General features: G+C 40.0%; 1 protein-coding gene across 1 annotated transcript in view; it reads right to left on the reverse strand.

The window, feature by feature from the left end:
• PUM1 (pumilio RNA binding family member 1) overlaps positions 1 to 24291 on the reverse strand; it is a 128784-nt gene that overhangs the window by 83816 nt on the left and 20677 nt on the right. The window contains 1 exon segment of the mRNA XM_032619432.1: positions 9972 to 10040. Coding sequence (XP_032475323.1) covers positions 9972 to 10040 — 69 coding nt within the window.

Raw genomic sequence — 24291 nt, forward strand, 5'->3', positions numbered from 1 at the left:
CAGCGGCCATGGCTCACGGGCCTAGCCGCTCCGCGGCATGTGGGAATCTTCCCGGACTGGGGCACGAACCCGTGTCCCCTGCATTGGCAGGGAGACTCTCAACCAGTGCGCCATCAGGGAAGCCCACCTGCATTTTTTTTAATCAGTTACTCAATACTTACATGTAAAGATTATTTTTAAATGTTTAAACATTTTTGTTCTGTTTCATTTTATTCAAATCGTCAAAAAACTGTCTAAGAATCAAAATTTGCTATAATTTATTTCACATTTCACTACTAGGCAGCATCACAATCTGGCATCTGGTAATTACTGCTTAAAATTTTCAGTCTATGTGGCAAGATGATTACTAGTGAAAACAAATTTCCATACTGTCTCTCAACTAAATCTCTTTTTGTTGAAATCTAATATACTCCTTTTAAGAAAGAAAAGTTTAATTTTTTGCATAATTATAACTGCAGTATACAAAATTAAGAGATTTTTAAAAAATATTTTCCAGGGTTATTAAGCACTTTTCATAATAAACACTGTTAATAGTTGTATCTAATGTCCTTTAATAACATTTCCACCACTAAGGATGAAGTTACACAAATCACTTAGGCCTGGCCAATATGAGGTAATTTGATCTTCTCTCTCATATCTGAAAAACCAATATTGTTTTTCTGACCATTGAAAAAATAAAATTTTAGCATCTGAAGTATTTGAACTTACCCTGAAATGCACAACCTGCATGAGCCACTACTGGAAGTAACAAAAGCAGTAAAAAACAAACAAACAAACAAAGTTCTCTGCCCTGAAAGAAAAGATTTAAAAAGAAAAACAGGGACTTCCCTGATGGCGCAGTGGTTAAGAATCCACCTGCCAATGCAGAGGACACAGGTTCAAGCCCTGGTCCGGGAAGATGCCACATGCTGCGGAGCAACTAAGCCCATGGGCCACAACTACTGAGCCTGCGCTCTAGAGCTCGCGAGCCACAACTACTGAAGCCCGCGAGCCTAGAGCCATGCTCCACAACAAGAGAAGCCAACGCAATGAGAAGCCCGTGCACCACAAGGAAGAGTAGCCCCCTCTCTCCACAACTAGAGAAAGCCCGTGCGTAGCAACAAAGACCCAACACAGCCAAAAATAAATAAACAAACAGGCCAAGAATTAAAAATTTTTTTAAAAAAAGAAAAACCTACCAGGAATCAAACTGGAAGAGTATCTGGCACAGGATGGTCAAGGAACACCTTAAAGGATGGGGGACTTCAGAGCGAGAAGACAGCGGAAAGGACTTTCCACAAAGAGCAAAGGTAGAAATAAAAGCAAGTGGGGCAGGTGCCCACCAATAAAAAAGGAATACCGCCACCAACTAGAGGCGCAGTAAGGAGAGGGTGAAAAAACAAAACTAGTCCAGCTGCCAGTGAGGCTTTATGGAGCACTGAGGAGCTGGGCTCTAATCCAACAGGCAGCAACAGGGAGTAAAATCATAAAAATTCATTTTAAAAGATTAATTTGAGGGACTTCCCTGGCAGTCCAGTGGTTAAGACTCTGCACTTCCAATGCAGGGGGCACGGATTCAATCCCTGGTTGGGGAACTAAGATCCCGCTTGCCACGAGACGCAGCCAAAAAATAAAGATTAATATCACATTCCTTTATAAAAAGGAGTGAGGGAAAGCAAATGGATGCTGGGAGGCTAAGCAGAGGTCACTGCAGTAACCTAGGCATAAAATGGTAAAAGAAGGGACCTGTGGAAATGGGAGCTGGAAAGGTATAAACTGCTGCTTAGATGCCTCTCTCAACTTTCAAGGCATTTTTTTTTAAAGTTATTTAATTTCAAAAGGTAAGATTCATAGCCCATTATGGTGATCAAGAATGAAGTCACTAAGTATACATAAGCCAGTCTACCAGTGAAGTTATTTTAATCAGGAATCTATTTCACAGAGTCAGCTGAGTCCAAAGCCTAGATGAAAACAGGATCCAAGTATGTAAGAATATGGGGCTGCAAGTTTAAGTCTACCACTCCAGTGGGTAGTTTTAAGGTTGTCCTGAGGATCCACTGCGAGTTGCTGGGGAACAGTAAGAGCAAAAAGAGCAATCAAGTAGAGATAAGAAGAATCTGGTAGCTCTTAAATTTTAGGACCACCAAAAATTAGACTGAATTGCAAACAGTTCTTTAATTGATAACTACTGTTAAACTTAAAAATGCACTCTGGGGAATTCCCTGGCGGTCCAGTGGTTAAGACTCCATGCTTCCACTGCAGGGGGACGTGGGTTCGATCCCTGGTTGGGGAACTAAGATCCCGAGTGCTGCGAGGTGTGGCCGAAGAAAACAAAACAAACAAAAAAACCAAAAACGCACTGTCTTCAAAGGAGCACAGGGATTTCCCAGTGTTCTTTACCACACAAAAAACACAATCACTGTTAACAACTTCATCCTTGAAACTAAACACACAGAAGACGTTGGTTGTTCTTTCAGAAAGCATGCCCTTCAAAAATAAAAAATTCAGAGATACTGTTAGCACCTCAAGCTCCATGAATATTTTGTGGTAAATTAACCTGGGGCAAGCTCCACACTAATAATCCCTTCTCCACTGCACAACCCTTCCTGAAGCCACTGAAAGTAAAGTTTTCCTTATACCTTCCCGCTGCAAGTTATCAGAACAGAGCCAAAAGAAGTTTCTTTTCTCTGATATCTTCATAAAACTTCACGAACAGTAAACTATGTTCAGAAAATGAAGATATTCCCCAGGTGAACTAGGCTTTTCTGCACGATATAGAAAAGGCATGTAAGGAAACAGAAGACAATGTTATCCCGGCCACCTTTAAGTTCCCTATAAATAATGTCATTTGTTTTTATCAAAGTATTAATTACGTGGTTTGATCTATAACATAACCATATTAAAGTTGTACTAGGTCTAGACTTTAAATAATTATATAAATGATTCCTTGCAATAGTACCTGAGAGCTCAGTGTGTAAAAGATAAGCCTCCAGATCACTTAGGAAATCTGTAAAGTTCATGAATGAAACCATGAAAACATCTAGATTGCTTCATGACCTACCCCCCTCATATTCCCAAAGCAGGAAGCAAACAGCTCAATTAAGAGAGGATAAAGAGTCCTTTGCCTCAAGATGGGACCAAACACTCAAACCCACCCACACATCCAGTCAGCCTCAGGGTATTTTTAATTATTAAATTGATGAGAAGTGTCTTAGTATGCCAGATAGACAGGTTCCCTCTTTCATGTGTTCCAGGAGTGGAAAATTTCACAAATGTGCATGTATATCACAGATGTGCATGTATACAGGGAAGACCAACACAGAAAATAAACTATTTCTTCTACACATTTTGCTATAATGAGGACCACAGAATGCATTAATTAATTAAGAGACAATGAATTAATTTTGGTGTTCTGGTTCCTCATCAGCAAAACAAAAGTAAACAAGAATTACACACAACATAGTTTAATACAAGCTTGAACAAGAAATATAACAACAGCAATTCCAATTTTCTAAACACCATTATGTCTGGTTGTATATATATAATGAGAATATTTCCATGCCCCAGCAGATGGCCCAGAGAAAGTGTCCTATGATTACAACTACATTAAATAAAAGATCCTTTAAGATAAATGCCTTTATATAAGATTCAACTTGGATAACAGCATTGCTGACATGCTATTCATCCTATGTACTCTTCATAAAATAATTATTGAATAATTCAAAAATGTAAAGATTTGCAGAGAAGACTGAATAAATGCTTTTCAGTTTTGTCCGCTCCCCATCCTCCCCTTCACACCCCCACATCCCTGAGGGTGGAAAAGTAATAGGGATAGAGAATACAGGCAATATTAACTGAATTGAACGGAGGTCCCTTGGGGGGAACTTCTGATGTAAAAGAGAAAATAAAGAGGAATCCATACTTAGAAAAAAATATTTACCGGTACACGATTTATTCAACACAATATATTAGGCAGCCACTGTTTACAAAGTACATATTAGCTGAAGCCCCTGCCCTCAGCAAACTTATGTGCAAGGAAGTAGAAAACATTTACACAAATCACTATATATAAAATAAATTAGGGCCATAAGAATTATATAAATAAATAATGTGCTACTGAATTCCCCTCTGTAGCTTCTGGTTGGTGAGAGCAAGAAAGCTTTCATAGACGAGCTGATAACTGAAGCTGGACTTTTGCGTACTGGGTAGGCTCTGGACATGCAGAAATGAACAGTAGAAAAGCTCAGGATCTGAGTGACAGAGATCTGGGTTTAAACAGCTGGCTCATGATCATGTTAACCTCTATAGTCCTGTTTGCCCAGTACATAAAGGACACCCTAACACTGCAGGACCACTGTGAGACAATAATGCGTAGTGATTAGTACAGTACCGGAAAATCAGATATGGTCAATAGACTGCAGCTATTATTATTTCTGAGCCTAATGAAATAGAACTTGATGTCAATCCACATCTTGACAGTTATGATCTTAGGCGGAGTCACTTGACCTTAGAACTCACTTCCCTCATGTAAAAATAGTCGTGTCTCTCAAAAATCTGTTGGGAGATTCACATAGGTAATGAAATCAATGCCAAAGTGTTTTGAAAAGTGTTAATGTATTACTGTAGTTAATTAGCTTACTTTCAAATAAAGCATACTGATGTGGATAAAAAGAATAAAAACATTTTAGACAAAGGAGGATAAAAGGGAAGAAATTTAATGAAGACAGATTAAGCACCATGTGGATCAGCTATTTCCTGATGCAGAGAAGCATGTTTTACTGCATTCAAACATTCCAAGATAGCTTAACGTATACAGGGTTAAGTCCACCCATTCTTCCCAGTGCAGGAGAGAAGGCAGATATTGGAATGCATGGGGTTTGACACAGGTCTCAAAGTGACAGGACAGAACTGGGCACCAGGTTCTAAATGTCAGATGCGCCCATGTTCGCAGGGTTAGAAGATACCTTCTTATCATCTTCTTCAAAATGCCCAATCCTAATCCCAAAACTATTATGAGATCCCAGGAACTTCCTAAACAAAACTCATAAAAAGGTCACTTCACCTCTAACATGGTCATTAACCTAATAAAGGAAAGTTATTAACTTTCTCCATATCACTTGGCCTGGCTAGCTATGTCTTCTCTAAAGGAACCATTTCATTTTAATAACAAGATGTCAAAAATGCCCAACAACCAAATGGTATTACTACAAAGTTAATGGAACTAGGCAGCTTTTACCATTCCTATGCATACTCAAAAGCTGCATTTTGGGGGGAAAAGAATGTGTTACACTGCTTGGCCAGATATTTTTATAATGCACCACAGGCTCTATTTATTTTTCATCCTTTCTGCAAGAAAGGCTGCATGATCTTGCTAGCAGACAACACATCTCCTTTCCAAAATTCAACCCAGTTTAGAGTCAACTGAGTTACTCTTATGGGACCCTAACTGCAAGGAATTTACAGTGTGAGGTTAGCCCCTCTAGGGCTGTGGATCATAAAAGTACTTTGAGGGCTTCCCTGGTGGCGCAGTGGTTGAGAGTCCGCCTGCCGATGCAGGGGACACAGGTTTGTGCCCCGGTCCGGGAAGATTCCACATGCCGCGGAGCAGCTGGGCCCGTGAGCCATGGCCGCTGAGCCTGCACGTCCGGGGCCTGTGCTCCGCAACGGGAGAGGCCACAACAGTGAGAGGCCCACGTACCGCAAAAAAAAAAAAAAGTACTTTTAGCTACCCAAAAGCCTCCAATTCTGTGAGCCATCATGCCATGATGGAAAGATGTGGACTTGGTATCCACATTAGGCTCCTACTTGTCCTGATTTCACAATTACCACCCTATGAGCCCTGATGGACAGACACTTCAATGTCTTATGTAGCTGCACAGTGAATGAGTCACTTAGAGAATCCAATGAAAACTTACAGAACCTCTACATCACACTCTAAAATAACGCATCTTTTAGATACCCTCTGGCATATCCTAGAAAAAGGAGAACTAGTCCTATTTTCTATCTTTTTAAAGCTAGAAATAAGGGCAAACTCCAAGAATCTTAGACTTAAAAGGGTCCTGGAAAACTATCTAGTCCAACATGTGTGTCTTACGGATGAAAAAAAGCAAAGTCCAAAGAAGATGAATGCCTGAGGCAAGGCCAAAAGCGGTGGCATCAGGGTTCTCATCCAGTGAGCTCTTCACCCCATCAAGTTATACCTTTCTTTGGGTTAAGAGCTCTCCAAATCATTGTCAAATTCCTTCCTCTACAAGCCATTCTGCTCTCACACTTACAGGCAGAAATCCTATGTAATGTCTAATGAGAACCTGCAGCTATGTTTTAAATACATCTCACCTTACTCTACTTCCAGGAACGTGGTAGGATTCATTATCACTCTACATACAGATGCACCTTCCAGATTTCATTCCTCAGGTTTACAAACGTATTTGTAAAAAAGCATAGAAAGCTTTTCTATGCTTCAGTTTTCTAAAACAAAGATGAAGGGCCACATACCTAAATACATTCCATTTATTCCAGAAATAATCACTGTTATTTTAATGTCCCTGAACGCTGTCAGGTTTACTACATGTAAAACATTAAGGACTCTTAAAAAAAGTTCCTTGGTTTTTAAAAGTGAGAAAACCAATTATTCAGAATAAGGTGGCTTTTCTGTCAAAGACTCTCAAAGTACTTTCAAACGAGAACCACTATCCTCTTTGCAAATACATCTTTTTCAGGACATAAAATAAATAAGTCATGCAAGACCATAAACCAACCAAGGCAGAAACAGAACCCAGAAACATCAGGTCAATGAGCCTTCCTCAGTACTACAAAGACACACTCTTGAATACTCAACTAACAGAAATAATCTGTGCCTTTAAACTTTTCAGGACTGGACTTAAAGTTGAATGAAAGGGGCTGCTAGCAAGGAGAGTGGATGAAATATTTGAAAATAATTTGTAGCCCTAAGCCTAAGACATTTTCCTATCTTCCTTTTTATGTTGACTTTTTAGAACAGGAGGTAAGTAAAGCACTTGTAGAGTGTCCTTCAGCTAAGAACAGCTAGCTGTACTTCAGACAACCAGCAAGGTTGGAAGGCAAAGTTTTAAGTAGTCACCTCTGAGCAAGATTTCTAAGAAACACTATCTAGCAAAGTGACTCCAGGAGTCTAGCACTGGCTTTGATGAGGAAAAAAAAAAGTTGCAAGAGCCAGGCAGCACTAACTTTATTAGAAATCAATTACTTTGAATCGAGGCAATTCTCTTTGAACTCTAAAGATTCACACACTCTTGAACATAGGTATCATCTGCCCTAATGAGGACTCTCACACAAGCACACAGACACACACAAATACAAATAAAATAACTGCAGCAAAAAAATACTGTGCCTGGCTTTATAAATCCATGCAATTTACTTGAAATTTTAGTGTTTATATGGGTAAACACTACATTTACACACATCCCCTCCCAGAGATGCTTTATTGTTTAAAGGGAAGGAAATTTAATGACGTTAAACTAATTAGAAACTATGCTTTTTTATTTTATTATAAAAGCTAGCTTTCTTCATCTCTCTTTTGTGCCCATCTCCCTTGTATCCCTGCAAAAAACATTCCCCCAACCTATACCTATGTGAATCCTAACTAAACTAGAGGACGTTTCCCAAGTCCTATACCTCCATCCAAGCAATCACAAACTACTCCTGCCAATACTGATCACTCTCTTCTCAAAACAGGAACCATACAAAGAAACGCAGTGAACTCTTTCTGTTGTCATGTGTATTCACTCCTTCCTCAACTAGCTAAAGAAAGAGTTCCTTGAATACAAAAACTTCACTCCATACTTAACTTAGTTGTCCCCTTTGTGCCTGGACACTGGGTTATGCTTTCAAAAAATAACTTCAGTTAAGTGTATTTTGGAAGGGAAGTGTATTAAGCATTTGTTAAAATCCTTCCCCAAATATCAACTGTTATAAAGCTTACTAAAATGAGATTTTTACCATCAATTATTTTATAAGTATTGGTTTCATTTACTCTAAGGGCACATGCTTTGGAGAGGTAGCCAGGTCAGAGTCCCAGCTCCATCACTTTCTAGATGTGTGACCCTGAGCAAAATTTTTCCTTATCTGGATAACAGAACCATCCTGAGAGAGTTACTGATGAGATAATGCATACAAACCTCTTAGCATCTGCCTAATAGATGGTCAACAAATGGTAGCTATTATTATTACTTTGTTAATAATAAGGAAAGAAGAGTGACACTGCATTACTGTTGGAATGTACTTTGTTTAGTTATTTACATATGCCAACACCTAGCTCTGATGAATTACATACAAACATCAAAAAATGACATCTCTAACAAAAATAAGGAGGTGCGGTCTGGAGACCTTGTGGGGAAGGGATATTTTTGGAAGAAGAAAATGATTTTTTAAATATTTTTGTTGTTAATTTAAATAAAATTCACTTTCTGTTCACTCTTCTTCAATTAAGTTAAGTCTTTAAAGATTATGAAGTGTTACAAAACAGTAACAGGGCATTATTTTTATTCTGTGTAACTAATTTTAAAAGACTGGGCTTAGAGTGGACCAGGTTAGAACCACAGGAGTGCGGAAGCAGATGAATGCGGTTTCCCCATCTATAATTAATGTGACACATCTGTTAACTTTCTGTTCAAACTGTGCTCCAGAAATTTAGTGAGAAAATCACTTACTCAATAACCAGATAGGGTTTATTGATGTGCACTGTTTCATTAATATTAGGCAGGCACAGGAAACATAAGAACACCTACCAATCTGTTCTTCAAGCTCTAGAGGAAACACAAAAACAGGCCAAAACCCCATGAACCCAAGATAATAGGACACTCGACTCTGACCACAAGATGATTCAGAAAAGTTGGAAACAAAATCTTATAACCAAGGAAGCAAGAATCTTAGGATCAAAACACAAAGACTTTAACTAATGCCTAGCCACAATGGTAGTAAATGAATATTTGTTATAAATCAGGAAATTATCTTAATTTTGAGTCCTTGGAACCTAGTACAGTGCCTGGATCAAAGAATATTGGCTAAATCAAAGAACAAATGTATTTAATGAATAGTATAAAAGAGAATCCAGAATACAGCTATTCTCCCTCTTTAAAACATTAAAATAGATATGGGGGCTTTTAAATACTAGATATACAAAATATAAAACAGAAGAAAAAACCTAAGGCTACTTCTCCAGAACAAAAAAAAATCACAAGCAAATGCCCCCAGTTTGTGAACCTGTGACATCTTTAGCCATTAATTCAACCTGTACGTTCTACCTATCACCAATACACTCTTATTGTCAACATCTAGAAGCACCAGAAACCTGCTATACTTGATTTATATTCCTCTTTCTTTTAGAATTATGGCAATCTTCACTATCAATATAATGGATGGTAAATTCTGTTTCTGCAAATTTTAAACATTACAAACAAACCAAAATTCTTGTTTCTAAATTCTATCTACATAAGGGATGACTGGCTCAGGCCTCAACCTTCTGGAATTATTTCACCAGAAATCTAACAATTCCCTCTTCACAATGGAAGCCTAAACAATTTCCTCAAAAATAACACTGCTCTAAAAATAGGTTATCAACATATTCTGACTAGCATCCAATCTAAAACTCCCTTCCACTGCAAAAGAACCTAACAACTGAAAAATGAGCCAAAGGTTAAGGACATTTTATGCATATAAAACTATTTTGTAAAATTTTAACACCTCAATTTACAACTGACTGGTTAAGATAATATTAATTTGTGCTCACATTTTGGTTTTGTTTTATTTTTAAGACATTAGTCTAAAGTTAACATTCTTCTTATAATGAGATTGTTTTGGCAAAATTCTGCAATATCCCACTCCTATCATGAGGATGGCAACAAGGAAAAGCAAGCACATACTTCTGGAGACTAGATTCGGACACATTTGATGAAAGACAGCTCCAACCTTCTCTTAAAAACAGGCCCACTTTTCTGGCACACCAATTCACTTACCTCTCCCATCGCTCTTCCCTCCAGAGCAAGTGCTTGAAAATCGTGATTCAGCTCATCCATAGAACGTACCTATTGTTTAGAATAGAGGAGGGAATAATTCCAAGTTAGCATCTTGAATTTTACATACACATTAACACAACTGAAAAGCTTTTCTATGTTTACTTTCAGATATTGACAAGACAATAACAATAATCAAGTGACTGAGATTAAACATTCACTTACCTTTAACCATCAGCGTTCAGCAATGACCCCTGCTTTCTCCCCTCCCATTCCCTTTTGTTTTCAAACATGAAAAACACATAATGCAGAAAAAGAAAAAGCAAATTCCATCACACAAGAATTACAGTAAGGACTTCCCTGGTGATCCAGAGGTTAAGAATCCACCTTCCAATGCAGGGGATGCGGGTTCGATCCCTGGTTGGGGAACTAAGATCCCACATGCCATGGGGGCAACTAAGCCTGCGCGCTCTAGAGCCCACACGCCACAACTAGAGAGCCCACATGCTGCCACTACTGAGCCCGCGTGCTGCAACTAAGACCCAACGCAGCCAAATAAATAAATAGATAGATAGATAGATAGATAGATAAATAAGGAAGCAGAGTCTTTAAAAAAGAGAGAGAATTACGGTAGCTGTATTTCATACATTTTGACTTAATAAGTAAAGATCAACATGTTGAAGAGCAATAATGTATGTAGATGATTATGTGACCTAAACCTTGCTACTGACTCAAAAGACCACAGTCCTTATGAAAACTGACTCACAGACCACAGTCCTTGCGAAAACAGTTAAGTACAAATTAGGGGACTCATTTGATCGAAGCCAGTATTTCTTTGATAAACCTCAGGTTGAAAGGCGCTACAAACTATATAACGGAGTGCCCCCAACATTTCTCCATATTGGAATATCTCTGGGGGCTCCTAGAATCTGAAAACCAGGAGAAATAAAAAATAGCACATATCACAAGGATCTCTTCAAACTTATCATTAAATGTACTACCCACATCATAACAATCTTTCTAGACTTCAATTAACTCATCTCCAAGGTCATTACTACAAGGTAATATTTAAGAGCAAGAATGAAGTGTGGAATAGATTAAGCAAAACAGTCATAATTCAAAAACCCTTTACTGTCCAACAGTCTACTGGTCCTCTCAGTTATGAGCAACAAGTCACCTTTGCTGCCTGAGGCTAGAGTAATGTCCCTTGTTTATTAAAGAGGAAGGTTATTCTTTTTCTTTTTTTAACACCTTTATTAGAGTATAATGGCCTTACAATGGTGTGTTAGTTTCTGCTTTGTAACAAAGTGAATCAGCTATACATATACATATATCCCCATATCTACTCCCTCTTGCATCTCCTTCCCACACTCCCTATCCCACCCCTCTAGGTGGTCACAAAGCCAGAGTTGATCTCCCTGTGCTACACGACTGCTTCCCACTAGCTATCTATTTTACATTTGGTAGTGTATATATGTCCATTCTACTCTCACTTCATCCCAGCTTACCCTTCCCCCTCCCCATGTCCTCAAGTCCATTCTCTACATCTGTGTCTTTATTCCTGTCCTGCCCCTAGGTTCTTCAGAACCATTTTTTTTTCTTTAGATTCCATATATATGTGTTAGCATATGGTATCTGTTTTTCTTTTTGACTTACTTCACTCTGTATGACAGACTCTAGGTCCATCCACATCACTACAAATAACTCAATTTCATTTCTTTTTATGGCTGAGTAATATAAAGAGGAAAGCTATTCTGCCTACCTGAGAAAGACTGCTGATTGTCTGAAGCAGAACTTTCTCAAACCCCCTCATCCAATCATCACTACCTCCAAATGTATGTGAACAATTTCTAGCAGTGGGTAAATGCAAAGAGAGTCAAACTAGGGACAGGCAGGGAGAGGGTAGAGTATGGAGCACAAACCTGAATACAGCTGGGGGAACCAATTTAAGGATTTTATTAACATGCTGACTGAATACCACCCCAATAATCTTTTTTTTTTTTTTTTTTTTTTTTTTTTTTTTGCGGTACGCGGGCCTCCCACTGTCGTGGCCTCTCCCGTTGCGGAGCACAGGTTCCGTAGGTGCTGGCTCAGCGGCCATGGCTCACAGGCCCAGCCGCTCCGCGGCATGTGGGATCCTCCCGGACCGGGGCACGAACCCGTGTCCCCTGCATCAGCAGGCGGACTCTCAACCACTGCGCCACCAGGGAAGCCCCCCACCCCAATAATCTTAATTTGACTGAACTGTCACCACATAAAAATACAGTCGCATTGTTTTATTTTTTTTTAATTTATTTATTTCATTTTGTTCGCTGTGTTGGGTCTTCTTTGCTGTGCATGGGCTTTCTCTAGTTGTGGCGAGTGGAGGCTATTCTTCGTTGCAGCGCGGGCTTCTCATTGCAGTGGCTTCTCTTTTTGCAGAGCACGGGCTCTAGGCGCACAGGCTCAGTAGTTGTGGCGCATGGGCTCTAGAGCACAGGCTCAGTAGCTGTGGTGCTCAGGCTTAGTTGCTCCACGGCATGTGGGATCTTTCTGGACCAGAGTTCGAATCTGCAGGCGGATTCATAATCACTGCACCGCCAGGGAAGCCCAGGTCACATTGTTTTAAATTACACATTTTCAAAACCCAGAGCTGACACTATGCTACAAATGATACATCGTGTCACTAAGATGTAACAGCTTTGGGATGCTTGACAAAAATGTAAATTTATAAAATTCAAAATGACACTAAATTTAAGCCATATGAGAACAAAGACATAGACATAAGGCTTGTTACTGTGGTAAAACAGTTTCAAAGGGCCTTGAAACAGAAGCTAGGCTCACAGTACAAGGCGTTTACATTATTTCAGTAAGCACACTGAATAAGCTCCTAAACTACAGGTAGTAAAAATAAGGAGCGGAGGGGAGATGAGGACAGCATCTTAACTAAACTCTACAAACGTCAGATAAAACCATTTTGAACTTTCAGGCCAGAGTTAACATTTACAAAGCATGTAAATTAAACACATAAAGTTCTACATCTAGCTTTTTCTGGGGAATCTAAACATGCATTTAACTAGATGCTAGGCGTTTCTTGAAAATCCAAAAACCTACAAATAGTTTTAACCAAGAATGTTGGAATTCTATTTATATTTCCCAAGAAAAAAGTAGGAGTGGCTACAAAAATGAAAAAAATAAAGTAGGAATGGTAAGGGAAGGCAGAGAACATGCAATATGCATATTTATGTAATCATTACAACAATCTCAGTAATTATTCCCATTTAAGAGATTAGAACTGAGCCTCACAGAAATGCCTTCCCCAACCACTGTTGAGTAGGGAAGAGTGTTTAGATGGCATTTCCAGGATCTAAATCCAGATGTTCCAATTCAAAGTGCAATGTCCTTTCTATGTTATCAAGCTGCCTCCAGGGCAGCCACAGGAAGTTTCCACCCCCAGATAGAACTGCCTTCACAGCTTTTGCTGTGGGCTTTGATGAGTCAGCTCTCTTGGTCTTTTTGCCTTTGCTTTCCACTGTCTCCTCCCCCTACCTTCAAAATTTGCCCATCCTTCCCTCACAGCAATTTCCATCCCTTTCTATACTGCCTTCCCACCCACCCATCATTCTCTCTCCTACCACGTTTTATTTGCTGGCTCGCTTACCCTCTCAGGTCTCCTCACCCTCTCTTTATCTTTAGCTCTCTGTTCGCCTCCTCCAGCTCTCCCTCTTCCAGGGTGTGTCTCTCTCTGCCTCACATACAAGGTGAACCACTACTCCTCCTACCTCCTGTAGACAACGAGAATGGAGCCTTTGCTAGTACAGAAACTCCATTTTAAACCATGTACCCACAGTTGAGTAGACAAGATAAACCAAGTCACTCTCACAAGTGTTTTTAACTAGTCAGGAACTTATTGTTTATAATGGGAGCTATACCTTATATGGTCATCAACACCAGGCAGACTCTCAACAAAATTCTTCCTAGGAAACAAAACTAATGATCAGAAGAAGACGCTCAGGAATCAAGAAAAATCAAATGATGAAAACAGACGACTGTAAGAAACTTCTTGGGCAGGTAACAGAAACCTTTTCTATCATAAAGGAGAAAAGCTGGCTGTAAATTATAATCAAAGAAAATGCTCCCATCAGGACAGAACTCTTTTCAAGTTCTTGTACTCTACACCTCCCCCTCTTTCTCTAGTATTCAATTTGAGTGAAGGGTTAATGTTAATTTCTACTACGACTTACTAATTCCATCTTCACTTTTGCTAAATGTCTGTAAGGCTTCCTACCTTCCACTAAATAACCTTATCACCTCTGGTTTCACAAAACTATTTCCTATTTTTCTCTGTGGGCTACTTGACAGCTGCCCATCTCACACCCATCCAGGACTTTCTCTACTGAGGCCCCACCCCATAAAAGCATCTCTTACTCCCTTTAATGAAGAGGCAAAGTGAGAAAACCACGTTAATGTCTGACCTACCTCATATTTCCTCACTTCATCCCACCCAAGAATATCATCTGTACAGATGACCTAGCTTCTGAGTTTCCTCTCCATTTCCCAGATACCAGAACTTCCTTTTGTAAGCCTCAACACCTGTCGTCTTCTTCTAACATGGATCTTGTCCTAACTAGAATCATAATTTTGCAAATTAAGTTGGTGTTTTACAGCATAGGAAGTTATAAAATCAAAACAGATAAACCCGGAACTATACATCACATTTGAAAAATGAAAAATTACGCAAAAGCATCACTTTACAAATCATTAAGAATATTCTAAAGTGCATTCCTTGAGAAGCCCTACTTACCATACCCAACATCCCATACACTTATCAGAATCAATGAATGATATACACTTCACTATTTCCATCTGTAAAACTGAGATAACACTGGCTACTTTATACGTCTGCTATGAAGACTAAATGAGGGACTTCCCTGGGGGCACAGTAGTTAAGAATCCTCCTGCCAATGCAGGGGACATGGGCTCGAGCCCTGGTCCAGGAAGATCCCACATGCCACGGAGCAACTAAGCCGGTGCACTGCAACTACTGAGTCTGAACTCTAGAGCCCACAAGCCACAACTACTGAAGCCCACGTGCCTAGGCCCACGCTCCGCAACAAGAGAAGCCACCACAATGAGAAGCCCGCGCACAGCAACGAAGAGTAGCCCCCACTCACCGCAACTAGAGAAAGCCCATGTGCAGCAACGAGGACCCAATGCAGCCATAAATAAATAAATTCATTAAAAAATATATTAAATGAGACATGTCCAATACCTAGTAGGCATTTATTCAACTATATCCATCTCACAGGTTATTCTCTTTAAGTTACTGAAATGTCCCCATACATCCATCTCTCCTTTCCCTATCCTCGGTTAGCAAAGGGTAGGTTTTGGTCATTCCAGGGAGGTGAGCCTCTCTATATATAGGTCAGCATTTTCATAATCAATATTAGAAGTACCTAGATCACACAAACGTCTAACTTACTTTCTAAAACTTAGCATTTCGAAGTACGACCATTCTTCTCTCTTCTCAATTCCCAGCTAACCCTCAATTCAGATAAACTTCTATTCTAATCCATTCAGAAACTTCCAACAAATAAAAATCATCACTAGTTCGAGCTCATGTTTTTTCCGTTCTCATAAGAAAAAAAAAAAATCTCAATAAAGTCACCTTCTCAAATTCCTTCATTCCCTGACTTCCATACCACTATGATCTCCTGGTTCTCCTCCTACTTCTCTATTCAGATTTTTGTCTTTTGGCCAGCCAACATTGCAGTCAAGGAAAAAAAAAAAAAAAAACCCACTGAAACTCAGACTTGGGTATAAAGGAATCCAATTTAAGGAGTTAATGATCCAAATATGTAACAAATTACATTTATCAGATTTTCAAGCAGATATGTATTACTGAACATTAAATCTCAAAGAACAAAGCGGTTACCATGGTGGTCCACGCAGTCCAATATAAAAGACCTTAAAAAAAAGCAACTTTTGACAGCATTCTGGCTCAGTTCTTGGCCTTACTTTACTAGCAGTCCTGTCCTTGGATTGCTGTCCCTTAACTGCTCAGGGTGTCTTTACAATGAATGTCCCCTCACTTGAGCTAGTTTGGCCAGTTCTCTGTTGATTGTATACAAGAACCAAACTCAAACACAATAGGTACCACTAAGTTGGTATTTATGAAATCACACTGGAAGTCTGTATTTTAAAACAGTAATCAGAGCTACGTAGTGCACTTGGAAAAATAAAGTTCAACAAATCAACACTTTTTTGAATATTTTCTGTAACAGACATATTTCAAGACACCTGCCTAGAAAGGGCAACTTTGTGATTCCCACCACCTCTGGCCACAAACAACTATAACAAAAGTATTCTCCTAAATGGCCAAACCCCTAGTACCTGAAGAGAAGTGATAAACTGACCTAATCAGATACTTCTCCTTAGCATTCAGGCCAGATAGCAATGGAGAGATAAAGTGAAATTCCCTAAACACTTGGCAGTTGTAGCTGTCATTTTGGGTCAGGTATAACCCGGTGAATAAGCAGTAGATGGTCAACACAAAGAAGAGAAAGAATGTGCTGAAAAAAATCAGAGACAAGAGACTATGGAACCCCTATGGAAACAGAAAAGCCTCCTAGTGCCCAGGAGGCCCACGTATATATTTCCTGCTCTGGGATTCAGAGAGAATCCCTGGTGTTCCTTCACTTAATGCCCTGAATTTTTGCTAAGCAGAAAAGACTTCTATACCTTGAGACTAAAACTGCCTTTACTAGAATATTTATTTCCTCAACCACTGAATCTCAGTTATCAGGCATTTTTCTCCTCCACACCTTTGTTCCCCTGGAGGATTTTTTGCAAAGGCAAGCCTAGATCACGATGGCTCCATTTCACTAACGTAGATCCAGAACAATACAAGCAGAAGAGTTGGTGCCAAGAACCATTACAGGAAGGAGATACCAGAGAGAAAAAGGCAGCAAATGCAGGAGAAACTTGAGCAATGAGAAGAAGAAATGGAATACGAGGATTAACCTAATCTGAATTTAATCATTAATGGAAAAACATTTAATAAGTCTGTTCTACACCATCTTCTGCTTTCTTGTATCTGTATTATAAATAATAACAACAACAAATATTTACTGAGACTTACTTTGTGCCAGGTCCTGTCCTATAAAAATCTTTATATGCTGTATGATCTCTTTAATATTCGTAACAATTTGAAAATGCAGGTACTCTTATCCCCATTTTGTGAGAAAAGCAAAAAGTTATCACATTCCTCTAATAAAATACAAATAAATCAACATTCTTCTTGATTACTGGGAAAAAACAAAAACAAAGACTACTCTTTAAGCTTAGGAGGAGGCAAAACCTACTACGTGATCTTATTTATTCACTGTTAATAGCAACACTAAATACCAGCATTTGCTGAGTTTTCAAGGCACTGTACTGCAAAATAGACATTATTCCATTTTATAGATGAGAACCAAGGTTCAGAGGCATGATCTGTCTAAAGTCATATAGCAGATAAAGATCAGAAGTGGAATTCAAATTCAGCTCTCTATCCTCTTTACTAGCACTTCTTTCTGTTCTCATCAAAGATAAGCACAAGGGCTCCAGGACACCTGGCTTAAACAGCTGTTGTTCTGGAAACTGATTACTACACTGGTTTTTTTTCTAATTCTATGTATTTATTTGTTTATTTTATTTTTGGTTGCATGTTGGGTCTTCAACACTGCTCATGGGTTCTCTCCAGTTGCGGCGAGCGGAGGCCACTCCTTGCCGTGGTGAGTGGGCTTCCCAATGTGCGGTGGCCTCTCCCGTTGCGGAGCACGGGCTCCAGGGGCGCCGGCTTCAGCAGTTGTGGCACGCGGGCTCAGCAGCTGCACCACAGGGGCTCAGCTGCTCCGCGGCACGTGGAGTCCTCCCGGACTAGGGCCCGAACCCACGTCCCCGGCATTGGCAGGCGGACTCTTAACTGCTGTGCCACCAGGGAACCCCTACATTATTTTTATACAGGAGGAAAATGAAGTCACCACAGCAGCCAGGATTAGGCTGAACTTCCATTTTTTTTTATTATTTATCATTAAAAACTGCTACTACCTTGGACTTCCCTGGTGACGCAGTGGTTAAGAATCCGCCTGCCGGGCTTCCCTGGTGGCGCAGTGGTTGATAGTCCGCCTGCCGATCCAGGGGACACAGGTTCGTGCCCCAGTCCGGGAAGATCCCACATGCCGCGGAGCGGCTAGGCCCGTGAGCCATGGCCGCTGAGCCTGCGCGTCCGGAGCCTGTGCTCCACAACGGGAGAGGCCACAACAGTGAGAAGGCCCGCATACCGCAAAAAAAAAAAAAAAGGAATCCACCTGCCAATGCAGGGTACACAGGTTCAAGCCCTGGTCCGGGAAGATCCCACATGCCATGGAGCAACTAAGCCTGTGCGCCACAACTACTGAGCCTGCGCTCTAGAGCCCGCTAGCCACAACTGCTGAGCCCGCATGCCACAACTACTGAAGCCTGCATGCCTTGAGACCATGCTCCGCAACAAGAGAAGCCACTGCAATGAGAAGTCCGGGCACCACAACAAGGAGGAGCCCCTGCTCGCCACAACTACAGAAAGCCTGCGAGCAGCAATTAAGACCCAACACAGCCAAAAGTAAATAAGTAAACAAATTTATTTAAAAAGAAAAAAACTGCTACTACCTTTAGCAATTAAATACCATTAAAGTTCCAAATTATATAATGTGTTGATGGCGTTCAGCTAGGATAGTTAACAGACCCAAGTGATAAACTGTAAGTTACCAAAATTGATTTGCTACCATACTACCATAATACATACACCTCATGGAAATGTCAGCACTTCATAAACATAAAAGAAAACAATTTATAAAGTAAAAAGAATAAATAATATTTTCAGAAGCAGTTAATAAAGCCTATGATACTAGTGACCTTTAACTACAAAAACCTCACAATTGCTGGTTCTGACGGTCTTCATCTTAATTTCACCAATCATGATCAAGCTGAAATCAGTAAGGAGAGCAAGGCCATTTTAACTGGAGAGAGAAACTGTCTAATTGATATGGAAGAACCTAATAAGTGTAAAACTTAAGATAATGATAAATCTTATCTCCACTTGTCTGGAAACTACTACCTGTAGCAATCTGTCTGAATGGTATACTCCTGACTTCCAAAAGAACAAATTCCAAAAGCATGAAAGAGACTCCTACACAACTACTATTATAGATCACACTTACAACAAAAAATGGTTATTTGCAAACAGAGGATACATCAAGGGTCTTCATTAGCAGTAAAAGTTTCATTCTGAAATACCAATCTCAAAAGATGACATATGGAAAAAGCAAAAAAACGAAATCAAGAATGTTCACCAGAAGTTCTTAAATCGAGTTGTGGCAAATGTGTATCAGGCTCTTTTCAAACAATGAAACTAAATTTAATGTATTTGCCATCACTGGAATCTTACCAGCACAGTGTAAGAATCTATGTAAATAATGTGAAAATAACAAATATTTGTCCACAAAAAAAGACACAGAATTCGCTTTTCCAAACTTCTACTAATATTAAATTTTTTGAGATTCACTTTGTCATCCTTGTGCTCACTAATGGACATGTAATAGTAGGCATAAAAGGCTTGTAAGAATTTTTACCATAAGAACAATCTGTGAAAGAAAACAAATTATGGGCCTCCACAGCCATTGATATAAATTTTCTACAAATTGTAAGACAGTGAATATTTTTTAATAGATGTACAACTTAGACTACCAGTGAAAACAACAATTGTGAAAAGTAAGTGGAAGAACTATCAACTACAAGGCATGCCTACAGTGGTAGTCTGCGGATTGATTCAGGGGTGAGAGGGCGACTAACATAAAGACTGCTTCTCTAGTTAATCTGTTCTCCCTTTTCGACAGACTAGGAGTGGAGAAATTTACAATGAAGTTCAAAGACCATGATACAGGTGTCTTACTGCCTTCTCAACTACTGAAATAACATCTACTAAGTAGCAAAACTGCACTTTAGCAATAGTGCCATGGCAGTTTGTCTTATCTCCCTAAAAGTAAACCCCACAGTATTAAAAACATGACAGGCATTACATACAAATATTTGTAACGTGAGAAATTACCCTCAATCTTCGGAGTGACAAAATAGCAGAAACATGACTTCCACAGCCAGCTTCTTTAAAATGATTCTTATCTTGCTTAAAAGAACACATTGTCATGCTTTTTCGAGCTTTCCAAGAAAGAAATTTGACAATATGCATCAAGTTTTATAAACGTTCATGCCTTTTGATCCAGTAATTCTACTTCTAGGAATTTAGCCTAAGCAAATAACCAGAAATATGGGCAAAGATTTGTTATCGAATATGTTCATCATGGCACTGTGATGTGAAAAGTGGTTTGAGGGACTTCCCTGGTGGTCCAGTAGTTAAGATGCTGCGCTTCCAATGCAGGGGGCGCAGGTTTGAACTCTGGTTGGGGAACTAAGATACCACATGCCACATGGCCAAAAAAATAAAAAAATAAGAAAAAAATAGCAAAATATTTTTTAAAAGTGCACAATAAGCACCTTTGCTTATAAAGCTTATTCTTTTTTTTTTTTTTGCAGTATGTGGGCCTCTCACTGTTGTGGCCTCTCCCGTTGTGGAGCACAGGCTCCGGACGCGCAGGCTCAGCGGCCATGGCTCACAGGCCTAGCCGCTCCGCGGCATGTGGGATCTTCCCAGACCGGGGCACGAACCCACGTCCCCTGCATCAGCAGGCGGACTCTCAACCACTGCGCCACCAGGGAAGCCCAAGCTTATTCTTTATTTTAGTTAAGATGTTTCTAGAAGAGGATTATTGGTTTGAAAGGTAATAATATATTAAAAACTTCATAAATGTTAAATTTATTTTCAGAAGCTTCTTTCTGATTTTTTTTTCATTGACATTATAGAAAACGTAGAAACTACTGATGAAGTTTTAGGTTAACACTTGAGTATATTACCTTCCAGTCTTATTTTGTGCATGTCTCTATATGGAAATATACACATATCATTTTATGTATGTAGATTTGTGGCCTATTATAGAATCCTTACACAGAAACGTGTTCTCTAAGACTTTAAAAAATGTTTTAAGTAGCTACATAAAATTCTGTAAATGAATATATGCTGTATTTAATAATTCCTGCTGTATTTAAACTTTTTCAAACCACTTTTTTAAAAATAAATTTTTATTTTACTTTATTTATTTTTTTATTTATTTGGCTGCATCGGGTCTTAGTTGTGGCATGCGGGATCTTCGTTGAGATATGTGGGATTTTTTTGTTGCGGCGCATGGGCTCTTCATTGTGGTGCGCAGGCTTCTCTCTAATTGTGGAGTGCGTGTTTTCTCTTCTCTAGTTGTGGTGCGCAGGCCCCAGGGTGTTTGGGCTCAGTAGTTGTGGGTAGCCCGCAAAGCGTCTTTGTCAGGTATTCTTTGTTTTTATTTTCAACTACACATTTAAAAATGTAAAAACCATTCTTAGCTCAAGAGCCATACATAAACAGACAGCAAGCTAGATTTGGCAGGGAGGCCACAGTTTGCCAAACCTGGTTTAAAAATAAGCCATTCCTAAAATGTTTACAAGTGAATGTGTGCTAAGTTAACGCTGATCCAAAAACTAAGCAAAGATCTCTTATCAAACTTATAAATGGAGCTTCCACAAATGTTATTGGATAAAGGGAAACATATCAAACAGAATTTAGTACTTTTATTAATAATTAAGATCACATACTGGGTTGGCCAAAAGGTTCATTCGGTTTTTCTGTAAGATGGCTCTAGTAGCACTTAGCTGTCTTTAACTTCATTCGAAACAATTTTATTAGATTGCATGTGACAGCTGTCATATCAGCGTGCATTTAAAAAAAGACCCTGGTGGTGCAGTGGTTGAGAGTCCGCCCGCCGATGTAGGGGACAAGGGTCCGTGCCCCGGCTCAGGAAGATCCCACATGCTGCGGAGTGGCTGGGCTCGTGAGCCATGGCTGCTGAGCCTGCGCGTCCGGAGCCTGTGCTCCGCAACGGGAGAGGCCACAACAGTGAGAGGCCCGCGTACCGCAAAAAAGAAAAAAAAAAAAGACATCAAAATTGGCCAATTTTTGTGTAGCCATTTTCATACTGAAGATGGAAGAAAAAAAGTAACATTTTCAGCATACTATGCTTTGTTATTTCAAGAAAGGTAAAAACGCAACTGAAATGCAAAAGAAGATCATGCAGTGTATGGAGAAGTGCTGTGACTGATCAAAAGTGTCAAAAGTGGTTTGCGGGATTTCCCTGGTGGTCCAGTGGTTAAGAATCCGCCTTCCAATGCAGGGGACTCGGGTTCAATCCCTGGTCAGGGAACTAAGATCCCACGTGCCACGAGGCAACTAAGCTCGAGAACCACAACTACTGAGGCCGCAAGCCACAACTACCGAGCCCGTGCGCTCTGGAGCCCGCACGCACCTCAATGAAAGATCCCACATGCTTCAACAAAGATCCTGCATGCTGCAACTAAGACCCAACACAGCCAAATAATTTTTTTTTTAAAGTGGTTTGAGGGGCTTCCCTGGTGGTGCAGTGATTAAGAATCCACCTGCCAATGCAGGGAACACGAGTTCAAGCCCTGGTCCGGGAAGATGCCACATGCCACGGAGCAACTAAGCCCAGGTGCCACAACTACTGAGCCTGCGCTCTAGAGCCCACGAGCCACAACTACTGCGACCGCGGGCCACAACTACTGAAACCCATGCGCCTAGAGCCCGTGCTCTGCAACAAGAGAAGCCACCGCAATGAGAAGCCCGCGCACCTTAACTAAGAGTAACCCCCACTCACCACAACTAGAGAAAGCCTGCACGCAGCAACGAAGACCCAACGCAGCCAAAACTTAATTAATTAATTTTTAAAAAGTGGTTTGCAAAGTTTTGTGCTGGAGATTTCTTGCTGGACGATGCTCCACAGTCGGGTAGACCAGCTGAAGTTGATAGTGATCAAAGCGAAACATTAACTGAGAACAATCAACGTTATACCACTCAGGAAATAGCCGACATACTCAAGATACCCAAATCAAGCGCTGAAAATTATTTGCACTACCTTGGTTATGTGAATCGCTTTGATCTTTGGGTTCCACATAAGTTAAGGCAAAGAAACCTTCTTGACCATATTTCCGCATGCAATTCTCTACTGAAACATAACAAAAACGTTCTGTTTTTAAAACAAATTGTGACGGGCAATGAAAAGTGGATACTGTACAATAATGCGGAACGGAAGAGATCACAGGGCAAGCAAAATAAACCACCACCAACCACACCAAAGGCCGGTCTTCATCCAAAGACAGTGATGTTGTGCATATGGTGGGATTAGAAGCGAGTCCTCTATTATGAGCTCCTTCCAGAAAACCAAACGATTAATTCCAACAAGTACTGCTCCCAATTAGACCAACTGAAAGCAGCACTCGATGAAAAGCATCCAGAATTAGTCAACAGAAAACGCATAATCTTCCATCAGGATAACACAAGACTGCATGTTTCTTTGATGACCAGGCAAAAACTGTTACAGCTTGGCTGGGAAGTTCTGATTCATCCACTGTATTCACCAGACATTTCACCTCTGGATTTCCATTTATTTAGGTCTTTACAAAATCCTCTTAATGGAGCATCTGGAACAGTTCTTTGCTCAAAAAGATAAAAAGTTGTGGGAAGATGGAATTATGCAGTTGCCTGAAAAATGGCAGAAGGTAGTGGAACAAAAGGGTGAATACATTGTTCAACAAAGCTCTTGGTGAAAATGAAAAACGTGTCTTTCATTTCTACTTAAAAGCCAAAGGCACTTTTTGGCCAACCCAATAAAACTAAGACAAGAATTAAAAACCATATTAAAAAATAAAGATAGCTGCTCACATATTAGAAGAAGTTGAACACCATTAGCCATCAGGGAAATACAGATTAAAACCACAATGAGATATCATTACGTATGTACCAGAATGGCTAAAATAAAAAACAGTAATACCACCAAATGCCGTTAAGCGCACAGAAAAATTGTATTATTCAAACATTACTGGTCCAGAAAACAACTCGGCCGTTTCTTTATAAACTAGACATGCAACTATGATTACTACCTAGCAATTGGACTCCTCGGCTTTTATCTGATGTTCACACAAAAACCTGCACATGAATGTTCACAGCAGCTTCATTTATAATAACTAAAAACTGGAATCAGCCCAGATGTCCTTCAACAGGTTAAACAAACTATGGTGCGTCTGCAGCACGCGCACTACGCAGCAATACAAAGGGATGGCCTCTACCACAGGCAGCAACTGGGTGAGACTCCAGCACAGTATGCGTAGCGAA

Source organism: Phocoena sinus, chromosome 1 (assembly GCF_008692025.1).
Source record: "Phocoena sinus isolate mPhoSin1 chromosome 1, mPhoSin1.pri, whole genome shotgun sequence".
Lineage (NCBI taxonomy): Eukaryota > Metazoa > Chordata > Mammalia > Artiodactyla > Phocoenidae > Phocoena > Phocoena sinus.